Source organism: Cervus canadensis, chromosome 17 (assembly GCF_019320065.1).
Source record: "Cervus canadensis isolate Bull #8, Minnesota chromosome 17, ASM1932006v1, whole genome shotgun sequence".
Lineage (NCBI taxonomy): Eukaryota > Metazoa > Chordata > Mammalia > Artiodactyla > Cervidae > Cervus > Cervus canadensis.
In genome coordinates, this window is record NC_057402.1 from 5,639,085 (window position 1) to 5,666,615 (window position 27,531).

At 44.8% G+C, this 27,531-nt stretch overlaps 1 protein-coding gene across 1 annotated transcript in view; it reads right to left on the reverse strand.

Moving 5' to 3' along the window:
- Window positions 1-27,115, reverse strand: part of CDC42BPB (CDC42 binding protein kinase beta) — a 113,246-nt gene extending 86,131 nt beyond the window's left edge. Inside the window, exon 1 of the mRNA XM_043489373.1 lies at window positions 26,931-27,115. Coding sequence (XP_043345308.1) covers window positions 26,931-27,105 — 175 coding nt within the window. The 5' untranslated portion in view covers window positions 27,106-27,115. The remainder of the gene's footprint in view (window positions 1-26,930) is intronic.
- Window positions 27,116-27,531: the final 416 nt, after the last annotated feature.

The following is a 27,531-nucleotide window of genomic DNA, read 5'->3' on the forward strand; positions in this document are numbered from 1 at the left end:
CACTGCCAAGGCCGGGGTCCAGTTCCTGGTGGGGATCCTAAGATCCCTCAGGGCACATCCCCACTCATCTCGGAGTGCTGGCATCACAGTGACCACCTAGCCCACTGGCATGGGGCTAGGGTGAGTATCAATGACATATCACAAGTTGTAAACAAAAAGTTCATTTTCACTGGCTTGGCTGTTAACAACCAACCATGACTCTAGATCACAAAGATCCCACCATAGCATCCCACAGAACACAGTAATTTCTTTAAAACGAACGGACGCGTCTCTGGCTAGCGCCAGGGCCCGGTAGTGCCCTTCCCTGACGGGCCTGCTCGCCTGCATCAGGCTCCCGCCCGGGCACCCTCACAAGCGCCTTGGGGGAGAAATGAGTGATTTTACAGAATGGTTTTCCTTCAGCTTTTCCTATTTGGTCTCCCGGTTGGGACGATCCCCTGGAGAAGGAAACGGCAGCCCTCTCCAGTACTCCCGCCCGGGGAAGTCCCATGGACAGAGGAGTCTGGCGGCTACAGCCCGTGGGGTCGCAGAGTCACAGGGGAGCCACCCCTGAGCTATCAACGCTGCCCACGAGGGCAGAAGGTGCCCAGGGCACCCTGCGGTGACAGGCGCCCTGCAGGTCCTCTGGTCAGGGCGCGGCACAAGCCCAGCGCTCAGACGCCCTCGGAGGGCGAGGCCGTCACCAGGAAGAGGGATCAGGAAATGAGCTGAGCTGCCGTGCGGAGCAGGAAGAGAAATCCCTTAATTCCTCACCCTTTCCCAGCACACAGCCAGACCGGCTGCCCTCCCACGCGCTGACAACGGGGCGGTGACCCGCGGGCAGGAAGCAGGCGTGAGCAGGACAAGGAAGTAGGTGTCTGCAGCTCTTCCTCCAGGATGCGTGGATTCACAAAGCCTGCCAGACTGAGACAGGACAGAGAGGAGGTCGAGGCTCCCGCCCCCAGGACCCTGCACCAGGGCGAGTCCGCATTCGCTCTTCCTGGCCCCGCTCCCAGCCTTGCTGGCACATTCCTAGAAGACACTACTCTTCAACAAAGGACGTTGACAAAAACAGTATCTGGGAAAGAAAGGGCAACTAAGAAGGGAGTGGGAAGAATGAAATAAGAAGTTTGCAAATCACCAGCAAATTGATACATTGAAAGGAAAGCAACTTATTTTCACTAATCAGTCATTTGGGGGAACTTTTAGCAACCAAAAATATCCACTGGCATTCCGTTATGATTAAATCAAACTTACAGCATGGTTCAATTTAAGAAACCTAAGAACATAAAATCTTGACTTAATACTTTAAATTTGTCTTTTACTCTCTCTTGCACCCCAAATAGTTTATAAAATCATCACCACTTTCTGAACAGCTACATATGTTTCAGAAATTTCATAAAATAGTCTCTAAAACCTGCAGGATAGATATCATCTGCTTCTGATAAAAAAACCAAACTGAAACACAAAGCCCAAGTTCATATAAATATACGGCATTTTTATCCCCTTATTTATCTTTATTTCCCACATATGTGACTCTTCATGTTTCCTATAACATTAAAAATTTTCAATGTTAAAAACCAAAGGAAAAAATTAACTCCACTATTTTTCCTGTTGTTCTTAACTTAATCATTGAGTAGGTAGTATTTTATCAAAATTTTGTGTACTATTGCTGGCAATTCACAAAAGCCTGGTTTTCTTTCTGCACAGGAAAGCACTAGCTGCTTCTAATTTCATGATTAGTAAATCTCCTGAGGACTAAGAGTCAGTGGTAGCCAGTATCATTTTAGGTGAAAATGAACTGTCTCTTTCAAATTCTTTGAAAACTGGTAATCCAAGTAAACTATTCTTTCACTATCCTCTAAACAGAGTATTTTATTTATTGCCCTTCCATCCCCCCATGTGTGTCTGTATCTCTTAAGTTAACATACCCTATGACCTAGTTAGTTACATCTACCAAAAAGATACAAGAATTTCCACAGCAGCTTTATTTATAACCCTCAAAAACTGAAAGCAACCCAGATGTTCGCTAACAGGGGAATGGAGAATAATCTGTGATAGAAGATTATTACTATAATAGTAATATTATTATTATAACAATAGTACCTGTGATAATAACAGTAACCCCATTCCTGCAGTGGGATACTTCTCATCAAGAAGAAAGAGTGACCCGCTGTGGCACACAGCACTGATGCTCCTCAAGGACAGAGCGGGACGCTCACGAAATCAGACACAGGCCTTCCCTGGTGGCTCAGTGGTAAAGAAGCCGCCTGTCAGTGCAGGAGACACGGGTCTGACCCCTGGTTTGGGAAGATCCCACATGCCACGGGGCAACTGAGGGGTGCGCCACAACCCCCGAGCCTGGGCTCTAGAGCCCGGGAGCCGCAGCTACTCAAGCCTGCGTGCCCGAGAGCCCGTGCTCCACGGGGAGAAGTCCCTGCAAGGAGCCCAGGGACCGCCACTGGGGAGCAGCCCGTGCCCGCTCCAACCAGAGAAAGCCTGAGAGCAGCAAGGAAGACCCAGCACCGCCCAAAATAAAGCACACACTATGATCCTAAAAAAAGAAACAAGTCAGACACAAAATACTCATAATTTCATTGTATGAAGCTCAAAACAGACACAACTTCAAGAAAACTCAAAGGGTTCAAAGAACAGTCTCTTCAACCAATGGTGCAGGGACAGTGGACAACCACACGCAGGAGAACAACTGTACTCCTACCTCAGACCAAAGATGAAAATCAACTAAGAATGCTAAGAGTGGGTCAAAAACCTGTAAGTAAGAGCTAAAACTATCAGCCTCTTAGAAAAAAAATGACATAAACCTTTGTGACCCTGGATTAGGCAATGAATTTTTTAAAGCACAAGTGAGAAAACTTTTTAAATTTTTTAAAAATTTTAATTAGACTTCATCAAAACTAAAAATGTATGCTTCCAGTCATAAGACGAATAAGTACTCTGGTGCAATGTACAACATTATAAATATAACATTGCTGTACATTATATATGCAAGATGTAAAGAGAGTAAATCCTTTTTTTAAATCTTCTCAAGTTTAAGGTGCAGAGCATAATGATCTGACTTACACTGTGAAATGACGACTGAAACAGGTTTAGTAAACATCCATCATCTCACGGACATCTCAGTGACAGACTTTCTTTTCTTGGGCTCCAAAATCACTGCAGATGGTGACTGCAGCCATGAAATTAAAAGACGTGTGCTCCTTGGAAGTAAAGTTGTGATAGACCTACACACTGTATTAAACCGCAGACACACCGCTTTGCTGACAAAGGTCCTTAAAGCTATGGTTTTTCCAGTGGTCTTGAATGGATGTGAGAGTTGGACCATAAAGAAGGCAGAGTGCCGAAGACTCTTCAACAGAGAGTCTTGGAGAGTCCTGTGGACTGAAAGGAGATCAAACCAGTCAATCCTAAAAGAAATCAGTCCTGAATATTCATTGGAAGGACTGATGCTGAAGCTGAAGCCCCAGTACTTTGGCCACCTGATGCAAAGAGCTGACTCATTAGAAAAGACCCTGATGCTGGGAAAGATTGAAGGCAGGAGGAGAAGGGGATGACAGAGGATGAGATGGCTGGATGGCATCACCGACTCAAGGACATGAATCTGAGCAAACTATGGGAAACAGAAGAGGAGAAAGGAGCCTGGCGTGCTGCAGTCTAGGGGTTCGAAGAGAGTTGGACATGACTTAACAGCTGAGTAACAATAATCATCTCATATAGACAGGACATTAAACAAATTTTAAAAATGTATTTTTCCAAAAAAAAAAAAAAAATGTATTTTTCCCTGTGATGAGAACTCTTAGGATACATAATTATACATAATTACTGACTATATTCCCCATACTGTTCCTTTCATACCTGTGACTCAATTTATTTTATAACTGAAAGTTTGTGCCTCTTTATCATAAGGAAAATTTCTTTTCTATTTAATTGGATAAATGTTGTCTATCCATACAGTGGAATATTAGTAAGCCATAAAAAAGAAATGCTGATATACACTACAACATTGATGACTCCTACAAACGTTATGCTAAGTGAAAGAAGCCAGTTTCAAAAACCATGTGTTTTATGATTCCATTTATATGAAATGCCCGGAACAGGCAAACCCATGGAGACAGGAAGTGGACTATTAGCTGCCAAGGGCTGGGGCAGTGGGGATGGGGAGTGACTACTAACGGGTATAGTGATGAAAATGTTCTAGAATTAGGCAGTAGTGATGGTTGTACAACTCTGTGAATATACAAAAAAAGAAAAACATCACTGAATTGTATACATTTGAAAAAAAAAAAAAAAACCCGGGCATGAACTCCTGTGTGATGCAGGTCACGCAGAGCTCCCCACTCTGGGGAGGAGCCGTGCACTGAGGGGTGGAGAGCGCACAGCAGGGCCTGCGAGGGTCCCTGACTCATTCATTCATTCAAAAGGCATCAGGGGTATTTACAGAAACTACTGGGATTTCCCTGGTTAAGGATCTACCTTCCAATGCAGGGAACACGGGTTCAGTCCTGGGTTGGGGAACTAAGATCCCACATGCCGAGGGGAAACTGGGCCACTGCCTGCCACAACCAGAGAGCTTGTGCACTGCAACGAAGACCCGGTGCAGCCAAAAAAAAAAAAAAAAAATTACTGAGATGAAGCAGACACAGTGACTGACAGCACACACTTAAGACTTTGCGGGCCCGTTGATGTCGCAGGATGCTTGATCCGAGCCCTGGCTTCCTCAATGCAAATGAGGGATAATGCAGGACTGAGGGTCATCAGGAGAATTACATGAGCTGTGGACGGAGACCGTGAGCTCAGTGTCTCCAGACTCGGGTCACCGTAAGCGTGTGCGATCGCAGGCTCAGCAGAGAAGACTCACTGTGCCCCCCACCTGGACTCGCCTCCCAGGGTGAGCCCGCGCCCAGGCAGGCGTCAGGCCGGGCCCTCTCCCGGATACGGGCCCTGCCTGGCCCCGCGGCACCACCTGCGCTGCTCCTCTCCTGACCACAGCGCTCAGCTAAGGGCCACAGCGCTCAGCTAAGGGCCACTCCCTGCCCGGCCCTGAGGAAGGGCCCCTGAGCACTGACCCAGTCTGAATAAAGCAAGATCCACTGCTTCCAAGAAGGCTTTCCCAACACCATCGTGTAACCCTCCTCCTCATACTCTGTACTTGTGATCTGTGCTTATGGTGTGGACTCTCCTGTCTGGGCCCAAGTGTGTGGAATTCTTGGTGAACGGGAGTGTTATTTATTCTTAAACTCATACAACTGAAAACAACAGAGAAACAAATTTATGTCACGGTTCTAAAAAAAAATTCTAGCACACATCCTGAGACCAACAGGACATGTTATTTAAGCTCCTAAACCTTCTCCACCTTAACATCAGTGTTCATAACAATTGTACAGAGCTGAATACTAAATTATCCAAGTCCAATCTGACAAAGTCTCTGAGTTGGACAGTTGATATACACGGAGTACTGTGATATTTAAAAAAAAAAGTTAAATCTTTTCACAGGTAATCTTCTCTTATCAAAAATTCATTCAAGCTGTTTACCATACTTAGTGACTAGTTTTGTATATTTTTACACAAGGAATAAATGTCTCTGAAGGTAAAGAAGTGTGTCTACCAAAAATTATATGCTTTTTCCAGAACCGAATCCTATGCCAGACATCTCAGGAGACAAAAATACTGTAGCCTGAAGCCCCCCGTGGCCAGACATGAAGAACAAGAACAATCAAAACGGCAATAGCAACTCGCCCAGCAACTGCAGTACTTAACCTACTCTCAAGGCAACTGCTTCTGAACCAGGGGAAGAACCAAGCAAGCGGCCCTCCGAGAGACACACTCACTTCCCTTCCAAAAGGGGGAAATGGGGAGCAGCCGGTCTTCCCGCCGCCCCGGTGGCTTTGACCTCTGACCTGCTGTCACCCACCTCAGTCCCACACAGGCTTGTGCTTCTGGGTACTCGAGGCAGTTTCAACACCCTTGCCCTGTAAGGTTAAGATGGAAACCGTGCATTTTCAAAATGCTCATGAATGTATAGAAGAACCAAACTGTGTGACTTTGTTTTTTTTTAAAGAAGCTTGTTTAAGGATAAGTTGTATTTTAAATGTGACAAAAATAGCTTAACTCATGTTCAATGCTGTTTATTTGAACATCAACAATTAGATGTGTCCACGACTGGATGCCACACTATCTGCACTGAATTATCCAACTGAACCCATGCATTTATGAGGCACTTTTAAAAAAATAAGCAAACAAGCCCCCTGCTTGATATTTTTTCTATAATAAAATGTCAGCATAAAGAGAATGAAACACAAAGGAAAATAATCAAGCCACAAAGTAGAGAAAGAGGGTAAATGTCTTCCTTCGTCTTTTATCTTTAGCTCACCATCACAAAACAAATGAGTTAGTAAGTAGGAAGGAAGCTGTTTTGTACATGTCTTTTTGAAGTGTCACTCTGGTTTTATCCAGCCATTGGTAAATTGGTCATCTGTTACCAGCTCCCTTAGTAGCTTCCTCCATCTGGAGAAAGAGATGCCTCCACTAGCCGGCCAGAGATGAGACACAGTGAAAATCAGCAAATGACAAAAGCTTCCCATAAATCAACAGAATTTTACTGAAAGGTTGGCACATGTTTAACATTTCACAAAAAGAACACTTAGCTTTGTGGAGCCTACTTTTGCATGCTCTAAGAACCAATCAAAAAACAGCCTTCTTCTTAAACAATCCTTCAGTAAAAATAAAAGATTTATATTACAAGTGTTATTTGATTTTTTGTTGTTGTTTTGTTTTTTAATCACACCTTCCCAGAATGTCTGGTGATTCGGAGTGAACTAAATTTGCACACACACTCCTACATAGTTCTTTCCCTGAATGTTCTCAGCAGGAAGCTGCTTGGCTCGCCTAATATTTCCAGAGCACAGTATTTGTCTGGCCTGTTGACTTTTCAGAGCTGGGTTAAAGAAAAAGTAAGACCTAGATGAACTGGAGGGTACAGCATTACACCTACATCGACAAGTAGGAAATACTTTTTCGGAAGTCTGATTAAAAAAACCAAAAACTTAATTGAAGATATATTAAAAACTGAGAAGTCACAATGTTAATTCTGAAGTGTCTCCAGCAAACAACTGTTACGTTCTATGTAAGACCTGTCTTATAATAAATAAATACCTGACACTCTGAGCCCAAGGTGTCTCTCAGAGCTCCCTGCCGGTCACCGAAGCTGAATAAGCATCTGAAAAGGCAGCGTGGACGTTTCTGACACGAAGGACCCGGGAAGCGACACCGCACCTCTCACTTCTCACTCTGCGGCTTGGTCTCAGGACGCCATCCCAGTCCCCACGGGGAGGTGTCACTTTCTCCAGTGCAGATGACACGCACAACCTCCCAACCGGCCTCGTAGACTCGTCCCATCCTGACCCTAACCGTGCGAGCCCCAGTGTAAGAGGAGAGCCTGAGAGTCACCGTGACTTCCCTGTGGCACGAACCCCGCACACCTAGAGGCCCTGGACCTCTGCAGCGGGTCGGGGAATGGGAGCACCCGACCAACACAGGATGCTGAGCAGCGGGGTGGGCAGGCGGCACCGAGGGACCCAGAGCCCCGTCCACCACCGCCTCCGGCTGGGCTCCGGTCTGCCCTGCATCCCACGCAGTCCTACAGAATCCTAGAGGAAGACCGGTGGAGAGGGCGCCCGCCAAGTGCAGACCCGAGTAGAGGGGCCACACTGGCGTGAGAGGGCAGGCGGTGAAGGGAACGTGCGAGGTGACGGGAAGGCCAGAACGCCTCTCTACGAGACAAAACTGGCCAGAGAGGGGTCTGGAGTTGGGTGAGGGCGTGTGCGGTGGCACCTCCTCTCCCATGACCCCAGGGTCCCTCAGGGAGGGTCTGCCGGGGGACGGCTGGTGGGATGACCTGGGGCTGTCCTGGCGGCGGCAGGGGGGCCTGACGCAGGCAGTGACTTCCAGGCCAGACCTGTCTACACCTCCTTCCGCTCCCAAAGTGGCTGCCACCCTCTGAGGACGGCTCTCGCCCCTCCGTCTGGCCCTGACCCACCTTCCCTGCCTCAGGGTTCCCGGCTCCCAGCCCGCACCTCCATGAAACTCTTCGGCACCTTATAGTCACCGCCGCCACCCCTCTCCCCACAAGTCCTCCCCTTCACCCAGCCAAACTCCATCTTCCTCTGCGACCAGCTCACCTCAGCGAGGCCTCTCTTTCTCCAGATGGAGGACGCTACTAAGGGAGCTGGTAACAGAGCCTAGCTTACCCACCATCCGGCACAGAAAAGGAGCGGGCTGCACCTGGCACAGAAATGGGGGAACCCACCACGTGAAATGGGGCATCTGGCACAGGAAGTGGGGGAACCCACTCCAGGATGTGGGGCATCTGGCACAGGAAGTGGGGGAACCCACCACAGGAAGTGGGGCATCTGACACAGGAAGTGGGGGAACCCACACAGGAAGTGGGGAATCTGACACCGGAAGTGGGGAATCTGACACAGGAAGTGGGGGAACCCACCACAGGAAGTGGGGCGTCTGACACAGAAAGTGGGGGAACCCACCACAGGAAGTGGGGCGTCTGACACAGGAAGTGGGGGAACCCACACAGGAAGTGGGGCATCTGACCCAGGAAGTAGGGGAAATCACCACAGGAAGTGGGGCATCTGGCATAGGAATCGAGGGAATCCACCACAGGAAGTGGGAGCATTCGGCACAGGAAGTGGGAGCATAAGGCACAGGAAGGGGCCAGCACTGGAAACGTCAGACCCTGGCACCCTCCACTTCAACTTGCAATATTAAAACTAAGAACAAAACACCAATAAGTGCTGACAAAAACCAAAGGAAAACTATCAAGTATAGAATACAGAAAAGAGGCTAATTCCTCTAATATAACAGGGACATATCAGGGAATGTTAGAACATAAAGTTCTAAGAAATTTCTAGCAACAAACCAATATGATGCGTGGAGAAAGGGCAAGGATATCAGCTAGACATTAATCAACTCTTCAAATAGTCACACAGTGTTCATTGGGGGAGAGGAGCAAGAGGACAGGAGGGGCAAATCAGACAGGTGGGCTCCAGAGAAAGGCAGGTGCCCACTGTCAAGTTGGTGCCTCCACGTCTCCACAGGGACCGAGCGGGAGAGAGGCAGTAACTACCCCAGGCCCCACCAAGCCCCTGCATCACCCCCCTGACTGCCAACCACTGACCTCTGGCACAGCACCCTCGGGCACCCAGCCCACACTCAGGATCTTAGGCCAAGTCAGGTACTGACTGCGATACTCCTCACAAAAGGGGAGTTTCAAGCGAAGCAAGAAATACCTAATTTTTTACCTCAGTTTGGTCCCCTAATAGCTCTATTTTCCACAAAATATACAGGGCCAATAGTATAGGAATGATTTGTCAAAAGCCAAATTTGTCCAGCTAGAAATAAATTCAAACGGTAGGAGCAGAATAAGACAAGTGGTCTGGTTGCTTCAACAAATAAACTGCAACTGGGGAGAAGATGGAGAAGAAACCTATAGGTTAAAGGAGAACAGGGAGGTGGGCAGTCCAAACGCCATGAGTAACTTTGTTTTGGCCGCTACAGAACAAATTTACTGAAAACAACAGCAGAAAAGGAGAAATTGAAACCCTGACTGCGTATTTGATGGTACTGAGGAATTATAGTCATTTTTTCAGTGACATAATACTACTGTGTTTATATGTTATATGCTATATTTATATGGCTAAGGCCTTATCTTCCTGAGGCATACAGGGAAATATTTACAAATGAGATGACAGATGTCTAGGATTTTCCTGAAAATCACTCTTTTGGGAGGAAAAGGGTATCAAAATGAAGATGGACAGTGACTTAACAACTGTTGAAGGGAGTGACTGAAACAAGGGTTCACTAGTCAATTATCCCTACTTTTTAACGCGTTCAAGATTCCTATAATAAATTTTGTTTTTGGTTGCACTGGCTATTTGTCGCTGTGCAAGGCTTGCTCTAGTTTCGGTGAGCGGGAGCTACCCTTCGTGGTGGCGCGTAGGCTTCTCACTGTGGTGGCTTCTGTTGCAGAGCAAGGGTTCTAGAGCACATGCTCAACAGCTGCGTCACAGGGGCTTAGCTGCCCCATGGCAGGTGGGATCTTCCTGAACCAGGGACAGAACCTGTGGCTCCTGCATTGGCGGGTGGATTCTTACCCACTGTACCACCAGGGAAGTCCCTATTATAAAAATTTTCAATGGAATTATAATCAATAGCTATCACTTTTATTAGCACTAATTATAAAAACAAAGAGTATCAATATATGAAAAATTCAAGCCCCTCCAAAAAGGAACAATGACATTTTCAAACACGGTGTCCTTGACTATTTCACATCTAAATGGAGGACAACTGAAGGCATGACAAGGGATATTAGGTTAGAAGTTTCTGAAAGATTAGTTTCCTTTTACAAATACTCAAACCAATTGAATTCCAAACAGAAAGAATTCAAATCACCAGAGCTCTTCTCTTGTCGCAAACCACACAGCAGTTTTCCTCACTGGAAGCATATCTGGGCACAAAAATCAACTACATGCCCAGGTTATTTGTTATGAGTTCGTTTGCTTTATTGCTGGAATTCCTTCTGGGTCATAAAACAGTTTTATGAGCTGGTAAACATTTCATACGAACTCTGAAAAGCTGCCATGACGAACAGCTTCAGTGTTCCGAGTAACAGATCTCTCCCCTGACCTGACCGATGCTAGTACAGCACTGAGTACTCTAAACTCCACTTTCAGAAGGGCCAGGTGACGCTCCGACTGCTGAACGTCTACCGAAGGATCCCCTCCACTGCGGAGAAATGAGAACACTATGGGAAAAGTGGGAAAAACAGTTAAATTTCTCCACTCCAAACTTCATTTTAAAGAACATTTAAAATCCATTTTATTGCCGGATATTTTTCTCAGATAATAAATGTAATATTTTAAGCATCATTAACCTTACAATTCAAAATAATTACTGTAGTGGGGAAAAAAATAAGCCATAAGAAAAGATAACACGGGTGGTACTGTGAAATGGATATTAAGAATGGTATGAATTTTTTGTTTTTTTATTCTTATGAAATCAAGTTATATATATATATGACAAACTAGAGTTGTTACAAAAATGCTATCAGAGAAGAAGATTATCAAACCTGATGGACTAAGGATCTAGCAGTACTCAAAAACATCACCCCTCAACAGAGACAACAAGTAACTCGGTATTATTTTTAGGGAAGCTTTCTAAATACTCCAGGACAAAAAGAACAACAAAGGATTATCAGTAATTGAAGGAAAATCATTAAGAGGAAAAGTTCCAAGGTGAACAAAGAACTGACTCCAGAGGAAAGAGATAAATCAGGAAGAAGAAAACTTTAAAAAATTCTAATTAATGGACTTCCCTGGTGGTCCAGTGGTTAAGAATATGCCTGTCAATGCAGGGGACATGAGTTCAGTCCCTGGTCTGGAAAGACTTCACATGCTGTGAAGCAACTAAGCCCATGTGCCATGATTACTGAGCCTGCGCTCCAGGGCCCACGGACAACTACTGAAGCCGATGCACCTAGAACCCATACTCTACAACCCAAGAGAAGCCAGCAACTAGAGGAGCCCCCATTCACCACAACTAGAGAAAGCCTGCCTGCAGCAACAAAGACCCAGTGCAGCCAAAAAAAAAAAAAAAAAAAAAATCTGATTAATATTCTCAGAAAGAGGAGAGAGTCTAGCCTCCTAACACCCTGCACCTCACCACAATCAAAGAACAGGATCTTCTCCAAGAGGGAGACATTCTGACCCCAGAGTTCCATTCTCAGTCAGACACACACCACTAAAATGAGGGCACTGGGAGACATTTTTAGAAATGCAATAACTTGGAAAGATTACTACCCTTTAATCTTACATGGGGGGGAAATGCTATATACACTTATGTGTGTATGTATAACATATACATATCCCCCCCACAACCATGAAAAGCTTCCCAGGTGGCACTAGTGGTGAAGAATCCACCTGCCAATGCAGGAGACCTAAGAGCCCATGGGTTCGATCCCTGGGTGGGGAAGGTCCCCTGAAGGAGGAAATGGCAACCCACTCCAGTATTCGTGCCTGGAGAATCCCACGGTCAGAGAAGCCTGGCACGCCACAGTCCATGGGGTCACAAAGAGTCGGACACGACTGAAGCAACTCAGCATTAGTCCACCATGAAAAGACTCTAGCCAATCATCAAAATCAAAGAATCCAAGAAAGTGACGTGAGCATAAGAAACAGAGGCAGCTGCGTATGACCCAGAAGCAGCAAAGGAAGTTAGGAAGAAGTCCAGGCACTCTTCAACACCAGCACCTGGATGACCCTCTCGCTCAAGACACAGGATAGGCGCCTTCTCTCTGGGTCCAGTCACACAGCTGGGTTTCACAGTGAATAACAGTTACATACCTATAACTATTTTAAATTCTATTCATTAGTTTCCAAATCATACAACCAACTTAGACAAAACAAAAAAGATTTCTGTAAGTTACAACATAACATAAATGCTATAAATTCTAACAACATAAAATTGCTGAAAGTGAAGTGAAAGTGAAAGTCGCTCAGTCGTGTCCAACTCTTTGCAACCCCATGGACTATGTACATTCCATGGAATTCTCCAGGCCAGAATACTGGAGTGGGTAGCCTTTCCTTTCTCCAGGGGATCTTCCCAACCCAGGGATCAAACCCAGGCCTCCCGCATTGCAGGTGGATTCTTTACCAGCTGAGCCACAAGGGAAGCCATATTCCAACATTAATTTCTTATGAAACATTTTAAATAAATATAAACATATTTTGATATTAAAAAAACCTTTCAAATCAATATTCAATTTCAATGGAAATTCTAGATTATGCTCTAAAATCTAAAAAGAAGTTATAAAACAACTAGAGGGAAGAAGACTTTTTCCTCTGTGACATACCCTTCTATACTGCTTGAATTCACTAAATCAGGAGCATACGTCATTTTTTATAATTTTAACACTACTTAAAATAAAAACAGTACTGGCCAAATACAATTTCTGTGATACAGGTGCTGACATTTTTAATGCTTGGTACAAAGGACAATCTTAAATGACAAAGAACTGTGACTTGGACCATCTGTGACCACCCTCCATGAACTATAACAGAATTCAGCGTTAAGGGAAACAGGCAGTGGATTTAGAAAAATCATTCATTCTCTCTGGAGAATTTTAAAAGCCAAAACAATTTCTGGTAGTATCACTCTTCACTAATAGCCCCAAGCTGGATAGCTGAGATGTACACTGAATGAATGGATAAACCGTGGGGAAGGAATTCAGTGGAATACAGCAACCAGAAAGAACTAGCTATTGTTACCTACACTCAATAACACGGATGGATCTCAATCACTTTCATTTGCAATTACTTTTTTGTTAGGGTAAAAGATATATAATATAAAATTTGCCATTTTAATCATTTTTAAAAAATAAAAGAGACTCAAATGGCTAAAACTGAAAGAAGGATATTATTGTAGATCTTACAGAAATAAAAGGATTAAGAAATACTACAAACAACTATATGCCAACAAACTAACCTGAACAAAATGAACAAATTCCTAAAAAGACAAAACCTACCAAACTGACTCAAGAAGAAACAGAAAATGTGAACAGATGTAAAAGTACAGAGACTGAATTAGTAATCAAAAGACTAATCACAAAGAAAGCCCAGCTGGCTTCATAGCTGACTTTTATCAAACACAGAAAAAAGCATAATTAATGGTGAAAGACTTAAGATGCTTTCTCCCTAAGATTATGAATAAGAATGTCTATGCTTGCCACTTCTATTCCACCCTGTCCTAGAGGTTTTTAGTCAGGACAAATAGGCAACAAAAATAAGCAAAAGGCATCCAAACCGGAAAGGAAGGAATAAAACAACCTCTATTCACAGGTAACATGAATTTGTATATAAAAATCCTAAGAAATCCACTTAAAAAAACCATTAGAACTAATAAAAAAGTTAAGCAATTTTGCAGTATACAGAATTGCTATTTTTAAAAAAAACAATTGTACGTGTATAAATTTGCAATAAACAATCCAAAAATGCGATTAAGAAAACAATTCCGCTTATAATAGAATTTTTAAAAAGACATTTGGGAATAATTTAACAAAATAAGTACAAATCTGACATTTTGCATTGCGAATGAAATTAATGCAGCTAAATAAACACTTAAGAAGCTAAAATGGCAAATTTTGTATCATATATATTTTACCACAATAAAAAAATAAAAAGAAGTTAAACTCTGAAAACTACAAAATATATATATATATATACATACACACATATATATACATATATATATATACACACACACACACATTTCAATTTGGAGATCTAAATAAGCAGAAAGCCATATCATAATCATGCACAGCAAAACCTAATACTGTAAGATGGCAATACTCCCCAAAGTGACCTAGAGATTCAGCGTGGTCCCTCTCGGGATGCCAGACGGCTTCCTTATAGAAACTGGCACACTGGTCCTAAAATGCACATGAAAAGTCAGGGAGCCCAGAAGAGCGAAACCATCCTAGAAGAGAACAAAGGTGGAGAACTCAAACTCCCTGATTTCAACACTCAGCAGAAAGCAACAGTAATCACGAGAGGATGGTAGTATATAGTAACAAAGACAGGCATATACATCAATAGAACATAACTGAGAGCCCAGAAATAACACATTTATGGTCAAGGGGGCCAAGACTATTCAATGGTGGGGCAGGGGAGTCTCTTCAACAAATGCTGCTGGGAGATCAGGACAGCTACATGAAAAAGAATGAATTAGAACTTCCCATCTCACACCTTATTTCTAAAAAAAAAATAAAATCATTGTGACCTTGGATTTAACAAATTCTTAGATATGACACCAAATGCAACAAAAGTTAAGTTGGATTTCATCAAAATAAATAACTTGGGCCTCAGAGGAAACCTGTAAGAACGTGAAATGACAACCTACAGGAGAAAATATCTGTCAATCACAGGTCTGATGTAGGATCTGTATCCAGAAGGTACATAACTTACAACAACAGAAAAACAGACAACACAATTAAAAAATGAGCAAAGAACCAGAACAGACCTTTCTCCAAACAACATATACAAACGGCCAATAACAAAACAATAAACAAGATACTCAACATCATTAGCCTTTAGGCAAAAGCAAAACAAAACCACAGCGAAACACCACTTCACACACACACCAGGACGGCTAGAATAAGAAAGACAAATAACGACAAGCATCTGTGAGGATGAGGAGAAGCGGGAACCCCACCGCTGCCGGCGAGAATGTGAACTGGGACAGCTGTTACGGAAAACCACCTGGCAGGTCTTCAAAATGCTGAGCATAGTGTTACCAAAGGACCTACCAACTCCACTTCCAGGCACATGCTCAAGGGAAATGAAAACACACGTCACATAGAAACCTGTATGCTAACGTTCACAGCAGCGTTACTCAGAACAGCTCAAAGGGAGAAAGAACCCAAATGCCCATCAACCGAGCAATGTGTCAACAAAATGTGGAGTATCCATCCAATGGAACATTATTCAGCAATAAAAAGGAATGGAACACAGATATACCCTTGAAAACATTACACTAAGTGAAAAGAATGCAATCACAAAATACCACGTATTACATGACTCCATCTGTAGGAAATGGCCAGAATGTGCAAATATATAATAAAACTAGATGTTTGGCTGCCTGGGGGTGGTGTGGGAAAGGAGGAGTTAGGACCGATAGCTAAAGGGTTTAGGATTTCTTTTTAAGGTGATGAAAATATTTGGAAATAAATAACACAGATAGCTACCCAATTCTGTGAAATACTAAAACTACTGAACTCTACAATTTAAACAGGTAATTTGCATGTGGATTATATCTCAATAAAACTGTTACAAACAAAAGAAATCATTTGGTAACTGTAAATGGCAGAGAAATCTTCCTTTTTCACTAAAATAATCAGTTAGCTGTACAGTTCAATTCAAGCTTCATATTGTCGACAGACCTCTGGTTTCTGTTCAGTAACTTTCTTAACATATCATTTCACAAAGATTATCAAAACTTCATGAACACAAATCTTGCTTTTTTAAAATATATATATATTTGTAGAAGAAAATTTATCCAGGCTTATCACTTTGATTACATCAAACCACAATAATGCCTGATGTCTTGAGAACATTTTTTATGTCCTAATACAGTCTAATATAAGTGCTACCCTTGACAGCTTAATTGGTGAAACTGGCATAGAGCATTCTCAATAATTTCCCAATCTGCTGCCAATTAGACAATAGATCCTACATATTTGAAAGCAATACCTCATCAACATTCTCCCAGATTCATCTGAAAGATGATTTGTTAATATACTTAAAAATGTTTCAACAATCTGATTTCAAATACTCAGGGCTAAAAAAGAAATAAATCTGAGCTGCAAAATTATTTTTTTAAGAATTGCTGCAAAAAAAAAAAAAAAAAAGAATTGCTGCAAACCCATTAATTATAAAATCAACATCTTTCTCAACAAAGAATCAATATAGATGCTATTTCAAGTTAAAAATAGTAAGTTAAAAATTAAATTAACCCCAATTTAAATTTTTTAAACAAAAAAGAGAGAAACTCAGTGTTTTCAATTGAATTCTTTCATATGAATGGGGTAAAGTACAAGAGAACAACAGTCTTAAAATGCAGTTTGAGTGTCATGGTTAATTAAGGGAGGTCTGTCTACCTTTGGATTTCATTTATTTATGGTTTTAGAAAATCAAGACTGGCAAGAGCATTTCTTATTCTTTGTTTTAAATTAGTGATTTCTTCCTACGTACCAAAAGCCTCGAGTTAAACAGAACCAGTCTGTGTCACCTCAAGAAAGATCCAGTTCATGCACAGGGTCCCTGAGGCACAAGCTGCCAGTTCAGACACTGCCCCTGCCTCGCCCCCAGTCCAGCAGGGCGCTGCCCCAGCATCCCTCCTGCCACTTTTCAGCTCTCAAAACATCCAAATCCCCGTTTTCATGCCCTTTTACCCATTCTCCTCTCTCTCTCTTCCAATGCTGTGCAATTACTGGGAAAAAACGCTGCCCTCCCGCATTTGCATTTCTCCCTTCTACTTACAGGGGAAGCTTTCTAATACATGAGTAAATGTAACGGAAACACAATCCAGCCAAAAAAACTAAAATGGTAATCGTACACCCTGACTTCATTTAGAGATGAAAACCAGGGTACCTTTCAGTTACCTCTCGCATATAGAACAGCCTTATCTCTGCACCATCTGGAAGCTCTACTAAAATGATAGCATGGATTACAATGGGACGTAGCCTCAAGGATAACATGAGCTCCAGAGAACAGGAATTCTGTTCACCTCTGCAGTGCCTGGGCACTTCTTAAGTCCTGAAGAGTACTTGCTGAATCAATGACAGATGATGACAGTAGACTAGAAAAGTCAACACAATTTTTGCACAAAGGAAATGAACAAGCAGCAACTAATTCAGCCAAGATAGAAAAGCGGAAGTTAACTATGTGAGGGAGGGATAAGAAACAGGGATCACCAGCAGCACCAGTACCTTGCAAGCTAAACAGAAATGAGTGTCACCAGGCGGCACAGCAGGGAAGAATCCACCTGCCAACTCAGGAGACACAAAGATACGTGGGTTCAACTCCCGGGTGGGGAAGATCCCTGGGGGAGGGAATGGCTACCCACTCCAGTATTCCTGCCTGGAGAATTCCATGGACAGAGGAGCCTCGCGGGCTACAGTGGGTCAGACAGGACTGAGTGACTCAACACGCATGCAAACAGTAAGGGACAGAGAACAGAACGGGCTTTAAGTCTGCACAAGAAGCAGTTACCCTCCAGATATCCCCACCCCATCCCGTTGCCCCCCCACCCCAGCTCGCCCCACCTTCCCAGGATGCTGGCAGCGGGGACTGTACCACACTCGCCACCATCCAGGCTGGAGACCAGAAGCCCTGCTCTGGGAAAACCGACGGGCCCAGAGGAGGAACTACTCTAGCAACTCTGCTAGGGCCCCTCAAACGGGCCAGGGCCCCACCCTATTTCCTAATGGTGAGGCTCACATGTAAAGTTTATGCACACACAAGAGCTTCCAACCAGTCCGCTCATAACTGTGGAAGGCAGCCAATAATCACCAGGCATTTGACGGAGAGTTTCTGACATCAAAGACCAAAGTAGGAAACTGGATAAAAAGGACTCAGAAGAGACAGAAGACAACAAAGGAAACAAAAGAAAACGCCTGCATAACTCCAACGTGCCCATGTGCAGAGTACGTCATGCGCAACGCTGGGCTGGATGAATCACAAGCTGGAATCAGGACTGCCAGGAGAAATATCAACGTCCTCAGATATGCAGATGACACACTTCAATGGCAGAAAGTGAAGAGGAACTAAAGAGCCTCCTGATGAAGGTGAAAGAATGAAAAAGCTGGCTTAAAACTCAACATTAAAAAAACTAATATCATGGCATCCGGTCCCATCACTTCATGGCAAACAGATGGGGAAACAATGGAAACAGTGTCAGACTTTATTTTCTTGGGCTCCAAAATCACTGCGGATGGTGACTGCAGCCACAAAATTAAAAGATGCCTGCTCTTTGGAAGAATAGCTATGACCAACCTAGACAGCATATTAAAAAGCAGAGACATCACTTTGACGACAAAGGTCCATCTAGTTAAAAGCTATGGTTTTTCCAGTAGTCGTCTATGGATGTGAGAATTGGGCTATAAAGAAAGCTGGGTGCTGAAGAATCGATGTTTTTGAACTGTGTTGTTGGAGAAGACTCTTGCAAGTCCCTTGGACAGCAAGGAGATCAAACCAGTCAATCCCCAAGGAAATCAGTCCTGAATATCCATTGGAAGGACTGCTGCTGAACCTGAAGCTCCAATACTTTGGCCATCCAATCCAAGAGCTGACTCACTGGAAAAGACCTTGATGCTGGGAAAGACTGAGGGCAAGAGGAGAAGGGGGCAACAGAAGATGAGAAGGTTGGATGCCATCACTGACACAATGGACATGAGTCTGAGCAAACTCTGGGAGATACTGAAGGAAAGGGAGGCCTGGCATGCTGCAGTCCATGGGGTTACAAAGAGTCAGACACGACCTAGCCACTGAACAACAAAGAGAAATGGTTTTTAAGATGACTGCCTTCATGAAACAGAAACAAGATGTTATAAAAAAGGAATACTAGGGACAGAAACACTTAGAAATGAAAGATATGATGATGGCAGAAAGAAAAATGCAATGGACGGACTAGAAGATAAAGTTGGAGATCTCTCCCAGAAAAAGAAGGATAAAAGGTCAACAACTAGAAAAAACTAGGAGAAAGGAAATTAACAGAAAACTCAGAAGATCTGACATATGAATAACAGGCAATCAAAAAGGCTAGAATAAAGAAATCAGAGCTCATAGAGAAATAATACAGGAACATTTTGGAGAGCCGAAGGACCCAAGTGCCACCCCCAGAAAGGACCCCCAAGGAACACTGGGGATGAAAATCTCACCAAGGTGTGGGGATCACAATGGTCTCGGGCTTCCCCTTGCAACAAAAGCCAGCAGACATCCGAGTCCGGCCTTCCAACTTCTGCAGGAAAATGACTTTTAACCTAGAATTCAATACCCAGGTAAACTACCATTCAAATACAAAGGAAGAAAAGGCATCTTCAGACAGTTTAGTTCTCAAAAATCTCTCTCTGATGAACTCTTTCCAGGGAAGCCACCAGAACATAAGACACGGGGTCCCGGAATTCTCATTCAACAGAGGAAGAGGCACAGAAAGAATCCCCATAAGGAATGAAGAGAAATCCCAGGATGGCAGCTAAGCAGCAGGCCTAGAGAAGACACAGCCTCAAGTGGAACAGGAAAATGAAAGGCTCTACAAGGGCTGAAAAGTGAGAGATCACTCGACGTGGCTGACTGCACTGGGGAGTTCTAGTTAAAACCTGCCCTGAATTCATTACTATACATTTGCATCCACGCTAAGGGAGAGAAAAAATAATTCATTCCAATTAACACAAAAATAATTCCTTGTCTTAGTAGACTGGGAGGGAATTAACTGCATCCTATGTGGCTTAGCCATTAAGATGTTTACCCAATGATAATAAACACTGAATATCAATTTAAACTAATGATTATATAGCCAGATTTGGAAAAATGAAGAAGGAAGGGTGTATGTGTCTCGGCAATGCAGGGCAGTAGACACCTAAAGTTCTACGGTCTTCTCTTCCACAGAGAAAGTTAAAAGATAACATATAAAATGGAAAATCAGAAATAAGCAGCATAAGCATACTACAGAGACACATGAAATTTGAGGCAGGAATTGCTAAGTAAGTAATCATCAGCGCCAAAGACCTGATGCTTTCAAACTGTGGTGCTAAAGAAGACTTGAAAGTCCCTTGGATAGCAAGATCAAACCAGTCAGTCCTAAAGAAAATCAACCTTGAACACTCACTGGAAGGACTGATGCTGAAGCTTCAATACTTCAGCCACCTGATTCGAAGAGCCGACTCACTGGAAAAGACCCTGATGCTGGGAAAGATTGAGGGCAGGAGGGGAAGGGGACGACAAAGGATGAGATGGTCGGATGGCATCACCGACTTGATGGACGTGAACTTGGGCAAAAACCAGGAGACAGTAAGGGACAGGGAAGCCTGGCGTGCGGCAGTCCATGGGGCTACAAAGAGTTGGACACAACTTAGCGGCTCAAGAACCCCACCATCAGCACCCAAGGTTCTTCTCCCATCCACTTAATGGCACCTTCGCCCTCTGCCTGGAATGCAGCTAAGAGGGTCACCCTCAGACCAGACAGTAGACTGGGCAGGAGAGGGCAGGTCCCTGAAGACTTCTTGGAATTAGGCTGACAAACCAGCCCTGGACTGCTCACAAGTCGCATGAAAGGCAAATCAACCTTGATTTTGTTTGAAGTGAGTGAAACGTGCTCAGTCATGTCCGACTCTTTGCGCCTCCATGGACTATACCGTCCATGGAGTTCTCCAGGCCAGAATACTGGAGTGGGTAGCCTTTCCAGTCTCAGGGCATCTTCCCAACCCAGGGATTAAACCTAGGTCTCCCACATTGCAGGCGGATTTTTTACCAACTGAGCTATCAGGGAAGCCCTGATTTTGTTTAGGTCACTGTTATCTGATTCTCTGTCACTGGCAGCGTAAGCTTATTATAAGGAGAAACAGAAGGGTTAAAACTGGTTGCTTCTGAGAAGTGAGAACCCAGAGCAGGCTGGCTGGTAAAGGGACTTTGGTCTTTCATCCTAACTCTGTAGAACTACTTCACTTTTAAAACTGAGTAAATGCATTACTTTGATAAAAGTAAAATTACATTTAAAGAAAATCACTCCACAGGGTATGGTCAGATGTGCTGCTCATCTCAGCCTCTAAAACTAGGCTGAGCTGTATCTTTTTAGGTCTTTTTTCTTTTCTCTTCTTTCTTTTTCTGTCATGCTGTGCGGTGTGCAGGATCTTAGTTTCCCGACCAGGAATGGAACCCGTGCCCTGCCCTGGGGAGTACCTTCATCACTGAACCAGGGAAATCTCTCAGGTAAGTTTTATTTATTTACTTTGAAAGAGCAATGTTCATTCATTTTTTTTTTTTTTTGGCTGCAGCAGGTATTAGCTGCGACACGCAGGATCGTCGTTGAGTCTGCAGCATCTGCTGCGGCTCACGGGCTCCAATTTGGGGCGTGCAGACTCAGCAGTTATGGCCCACAGGCTAGGCCACCCCACAGCACATGGGATCTCGGTTCCCTGAGCAGGGATGGAATGCAAGGTCCTGGCGTTGCAAGGGGATTCTTAACCTCTGGACGACCAGGGAAGTCCCCTTTAGGTCAATTTTAAATTCCAACGTTGGACCGCAGATTTCAGATCTGATTTTTCTCAAGGCAACAGAATCCAAAGTCATGGCAGACGTTTTCAAAAGGGGAGGGATGAAAGGCAAGGCAGTGTTGAAGACTAATCAGGCAGAGATGTTGAAATCTTCAAGGGAGAAAGGCTTTCATTTAGTTCTTGAGACCTTCAGCTAGGCCAGTAAGGATGGGAATGAAGGGAAAAAAGGTTAAAATAAAACTGAGATATTACATAGCAGGTGCCGGCAAGGCGGCCCATGGCTGACCAGGAGCCCATGGAAGAGAGGAACCCTGGCTGGAGGGCTAGCTGCTCAGAAATGATCAGGGGAAAAGTCCAGAGCCTGGTTTACCCAACAGAGAGGGGAGATGGGGGTGGAGGACAGACCATGCGCTCTCTCAAATTCCCAAAAGTTTTCGAACCCACAACTTGGAAGCAAGAGGAAGCATCATCACGTCAGTAATGTCAGCAGTCCCCTTAGAAGAGTAAATCTCATGTCTTCAAAGATGCTCCAGTATAAGAAATTATATAATTCAAAATTTTCTTCAAATCTCTAATTCTTTCCTAAAGATAATAAAATATCCAAGTCTATTATGTTACATAACTGATCCTTTTCACCAAGTTTTAATCTGAAAACAATTTTGTTGCCAGTTACCTACCACTCAATAACACTGACCAAATATCTAATATGGAACACATTTAAAATCATACTATAACGTGTGACCTTCATCTCATACATAGTACCTGTTTTATTGTCTTAACAAAATTTCTCTGATAGATTTTAAGCCTAAATAAAGCCTTCAAAAATTACCGTATGAAGTTTATATTGGCCAAACACTCATGATTTTACGTTTTTTTAAATTTTTAGCTACACCCCCAAGGACCATGGGACCTCAGTTCCCCAACCAGGGGTCAGTCTCCGCCCCCTGCAATGGAAGGTGGAGTCTTAACCACTGGACCTCCAGGGAAGTCCCCAAATACTTATGATTTTAAATCTAAGGAAAGTGTATTTTCCTCTCATGCATTTTCATTATTAAGAGAGCTTCTCACACAAATTTCAGATGATGCTAACATACTGTCATTTGGAACTTAAGAATCAAATTCAGGGCAGGGACTAAAAGATGTCATATTATGGGGGTTGGGGTGAGGGAATTACAGGGGGTTTTGTCTTTTTAATTCTTTCAAAATCTTCTTTACTTGCATTTTATCACCTTTTTGATGAGGGGGAAAAAAAAGGGTAAAAATATGTATTTGGTTTCTTCCAGCATGATCCATTTACTTTATTACTCTCAAAAAAATACATTTTGCCTCTTTACCAGGAAAAGAGTTCAATGGTTTTGTTGTACTTAATACAGTTTGGAATTAACAGTCCTGTCTGTGCGCATGTTTGTCCGGCATCACCGAGGTCAGCAGACAGGACCAGACTTCCAAGGGCGCCAGGTGCCACAACAGGAGGCGGGGCAAAGCCAAGGGGTGCTCCTGTCCACACTGCCGCCGTTTGGAGCTTTTACCTTATGTGCATTTGCGATTGAAGAGCAATGCACCGCACCTCCTAAGCTCTTTCAGGCAGTGGTATCTTCAAGTGAGGGCAACTCACTCCAACTCCAGTTTCATTTACCGCAGGTCTAGACTTAACAGAGACACCGCTGTCTATTTCAAAGCCCAACTGTCAATGGAGGAGGTTTCAAGAGAGAAAAGGTAAGGCTGGCTGGTTAATGTTTAATGGTTTCAGCTGTTCCGTCACAGTGCCATAATCAATATCACTCTGCACTTCAAATAGCTATTTACAAATCCAAATTGTGTTAACCTAATTTTTATTACACAATTCCAGTATTCCTCTACTAAGTTACATCTTATTATTCAAAAGATCTGTTTCTTAAAATGTTACTTAAAAAAAAAAAAAGTGTTCCCATGTCATGCAAAAATTCTCTCTCGAGAAGCCACTAAGATTAAAATGTATGTTGAGCTATTTAGTACCATCAGTTAAGCCCCGAACACATTCAGTTTGGTAGAGACATCCCACTCACACTGGGCGCTGAGCATCCCCGTGCCAAAAGCTACAGGAATTCACACAGATGAGAGAGAACTCCAGACAAGGTAATGCTTCATTCCTAAGAAAAATCACCAATGAGGAAATTAAACAGAGGGCTACAGAGATGAATTCTACCACTTCCAGAGGAAGTATGGTGGCACAGAGCGAGAAGCGGGCCTGGACTGGGAATTGGGGAACCAGGCTGAGGTCTGCCTCCCGCCTGGTCTGCAAGCCACATGGGGGCCGGGGCAGAGGACCACTGTGGTCCATCTAACGCCAATGGGCTGGAACTTCCAACATCAGCTCTGTCCAAACATAATACCCATCATTATTTTTTTAAGTCAGGGGAAAAAAATTTAACACATGTACAAGTATTTTTATATAATGAAGATGAAAGACAACTTCATTTAGTTGTCCATATTTGTTGCTGTTTACTTGTAGAAATTTCAAAGTGTTTCACATGCTCTGCTTCAAACAGTATCAAATTTGCATTTAAAAAATAGCTTAAAGAAATACACATGCAAAGCAGGGTACTTCCAACTTTTAATTAAAGTCCAGGATTTCATAGAGGAAACTAATCAAACCATAAACATAATCAAGGGAAAATTAAAGGCAAAACCTACAGTGAAGGCTAGGATGAATCTAGTCCCATGCAACCACTGTGGAAAATTCTCTTAAAACTTAAAACTTTATTACTTATACCTTCCAAATTTCCTCAAAGTCCCCAATAATTCTCAAATCTGGGCTGCATCGGGTATTTTTCTTCACTGAGCTTTAAGACTTCTACATAACTGTCAGCAGATACCTACCAAGGTTGGTCCTCTGCATGCCAGGACTCGACACATTAGAGGCTGCAAACATCATGCAGAGTGTAAATCAACAACTCGCAGTGTGACAGTCTATATATATGTTTCTTGAGCAGAGTAGAAGTAATTCCACTAGGAAGTCAGAGTACCTAATAATGCTCCACAAACAATTCCATTTGAAAGACCACTCTTTGCTTTCCAACACAGTAACTGGGCGTTCCAAGCAACACTAAATAATGACTGCCCACATCCTAACAAGTGATACACACTGGCGTTACAATGGTGCATGTGTTAACATACGTGACTTTAAATGCCGCTTCTCAAATATATTACCATCCACGAAAAATGCCACCTAAATTAGAGTTCATTCTCTTATCTGTAATTTAATCTCAGTGCAGACTGAATTCTTAGGAGGTAATGCCATTTATTTGTAATCATAATTTCCAAAGAGTCAAAATATTTCTATATTACAGCACACAGCTTCTATTTAGACTTGGGGAAAAGTCAAACCTCACAACATAAGACCGCCTCACATGCTGAGAGCTTCCTCCAATGAAACCCACCAGTTCAGAGTGGCTGGTACCGTCTGGTGTTAAGAGGGCTACACGGGAACCCCTGGTGCGGCCTTGGGATGAGTAAGCCCCTCCTGGGCACTGCAGGTTCCCAGGCCAGAGGCCTCTGGGACCACACCTCACCTGCTAACTCAACCTTCCATCTGCTTCCTCCTTTCAGTCACACATTGACTCACATGCCAAGCACTGAGTTGAACCTGATTGTGAAACTGTCTGGATTCCAAGATCAAATGCTCAGCAAGGAAGAGCAAACAGGATCCTCAGAAGGCTGGGATCTAAGAGGCCCCAAAGACTTCCCTTTCAAAGCAACTGTGAAGTCCGGTTAATTATTCAGCTGACCATCACATCACTAATAAATGACGCCAGAAGATGAACAGTACTCGCATTTTATTGATACTGTATGTAACCAGGAAGGGTGGTCAGCACCAAAATGAAGACCCAAACAAAGCGAAACAGGCTGTCTTGGGACTGTGGGCCTCCTTTTCCTGATGCTCTCACAAGACTTCAAAATTTCGCTCAAGAGGGAAGAAGAGAAAGCTCTCTAAAAAATGTAACAACATAAGTTTTATTTGGTAAACAAAATCCCAAATTCCAATTACCATTTTGGCAGACCAGGGGTCCTAACTACAGAACACATTCATTTCTTTATGTAAAAAAGTCAGCTTTATCAGCCCCAAAGGTTAGAAATTACTGGTTCAAACGGCAGAGTCTGAGCCCAACGACACAAAAGACCCAAGGATAAGATTTCCATAGATTTGACCTGAACCGAAGCGTCTCATCTTCCTTCCAGGTAGTTTTAAACCAGGCTGAGGGTCTTGACAAGATGCCCAAGTCAGAGAGAGAGAAAGATAAGATGTCGCTTTACACGTGTAGTTGTTTCTGGGGTTCTAACCATTACACAGCTTAATCAAATTTCTGTCCTAGTAGAACATAATAATTTAGCTGACCAATGATTAAAAAGCATGCAGAGGTCTGATGAAGAAAAAGAAAGTTTTACAGTGACTTCCATAGACTAACAGTTCCAGCTGCCCTCCCCTCCGCCCCCCAAGCATTACCAGGGTCTGGCAAAATTACAATGAAAAAAAATTAACCGACTCCCGCATGGCGTTTCACTACAAGGCTTTCGACTTTAAAATTCCTTTGGAGGTGGTACAGTAAAATGGATGTTCAGGCCCTGGACACCAAGGGATGCGGACAGGCTGTCACCTAGGAGGGGCTCCCAGGAGACGCGCGGGGGTGGGGAGGCGGATGCAGAAGGCACGCGCCGCTGCCCATACGACCCAGCAGGGCGAGTTTGGGGGGCGGGGGGGCGAGGAACTCGACGCGGACTCGAGACCCCAAAGGCGGGGGCCGGGGGCGGATATCCCGGGGAGGGCTGCAGGAAACGATATCCAGGCTCGGGGAGGGTGGATCTAGGAAGCGGCCGGGGCGCGGGGCGGTGGGGGCGGGGGTGGGAACGGAGGATGTGGCTCCGAGGGGCAGGATGAGGGGGCGGGACGGCCCAGCGCGGACGTGCGAAGGCCGGGGAGGAGGGCAGGGCCGGGCCGAGAGCCGCGAAGGGGCGCGAGGAGCGGCCGGGCGGGCCCGGGAGCTGTGACGAGGCGGGGCGGGCGGCCGCCCGAGGACAGGGAGGGCGCGCCGGGGCGGGGGTCGCAAGGCCGCCGGTCACTTACCCCACTCGAGGAACTCGGCCACGTACTTGTCGCGGCGCAGGGCCGAGTGGCTGCACTCGGTGTACAGGCAGACGAGCACGTCGAGCAGCGTCTCCACGCTCAGGGCGCTCTCGTTGCGCCAGGGCCCGTCCAGGAGCAGCTGCTCCAGCTTCTTGAGCCGCACCTTCGCCGACATGGTGCCGCGCGGCCCGCTCCCAACGCGCCGGGCCTCTCGCCGGCCCGCTCCGGCCGGTCCGTCAGGGCGCGCCCGCGGGGGCCCGGCGGCCGCGAGCCCCGGCAGCCGCGGCGCCTCGCCGCCGCCCCGTCCGCGTCGTCGCGCCCCGGCCTAGGCCGACCTCCTGGGCTAGGGCCCGGCGGCGCAGCGTCTGGGGCGCCGGGCCCCGCGGGTCCATGGGCCGCTCCCCTCCCCTCGGCGCCGCAGCCCGCCCCGCCCGGCGCCGCTCGCCTCGCCCCCGCCGCGCGCCCCGCGGCCCCCCCGCGGCCGCGCCCTCCCCGCCGCTCGCCGCCGCCGCTCGCCGTCTGCTTGAAGCAGCGCGGAGCCCAGCGTTACTGCGCAAAGCCCGGCCGGCGCCCGAGCCCCGACCCCAGGCCCCGACCTGGC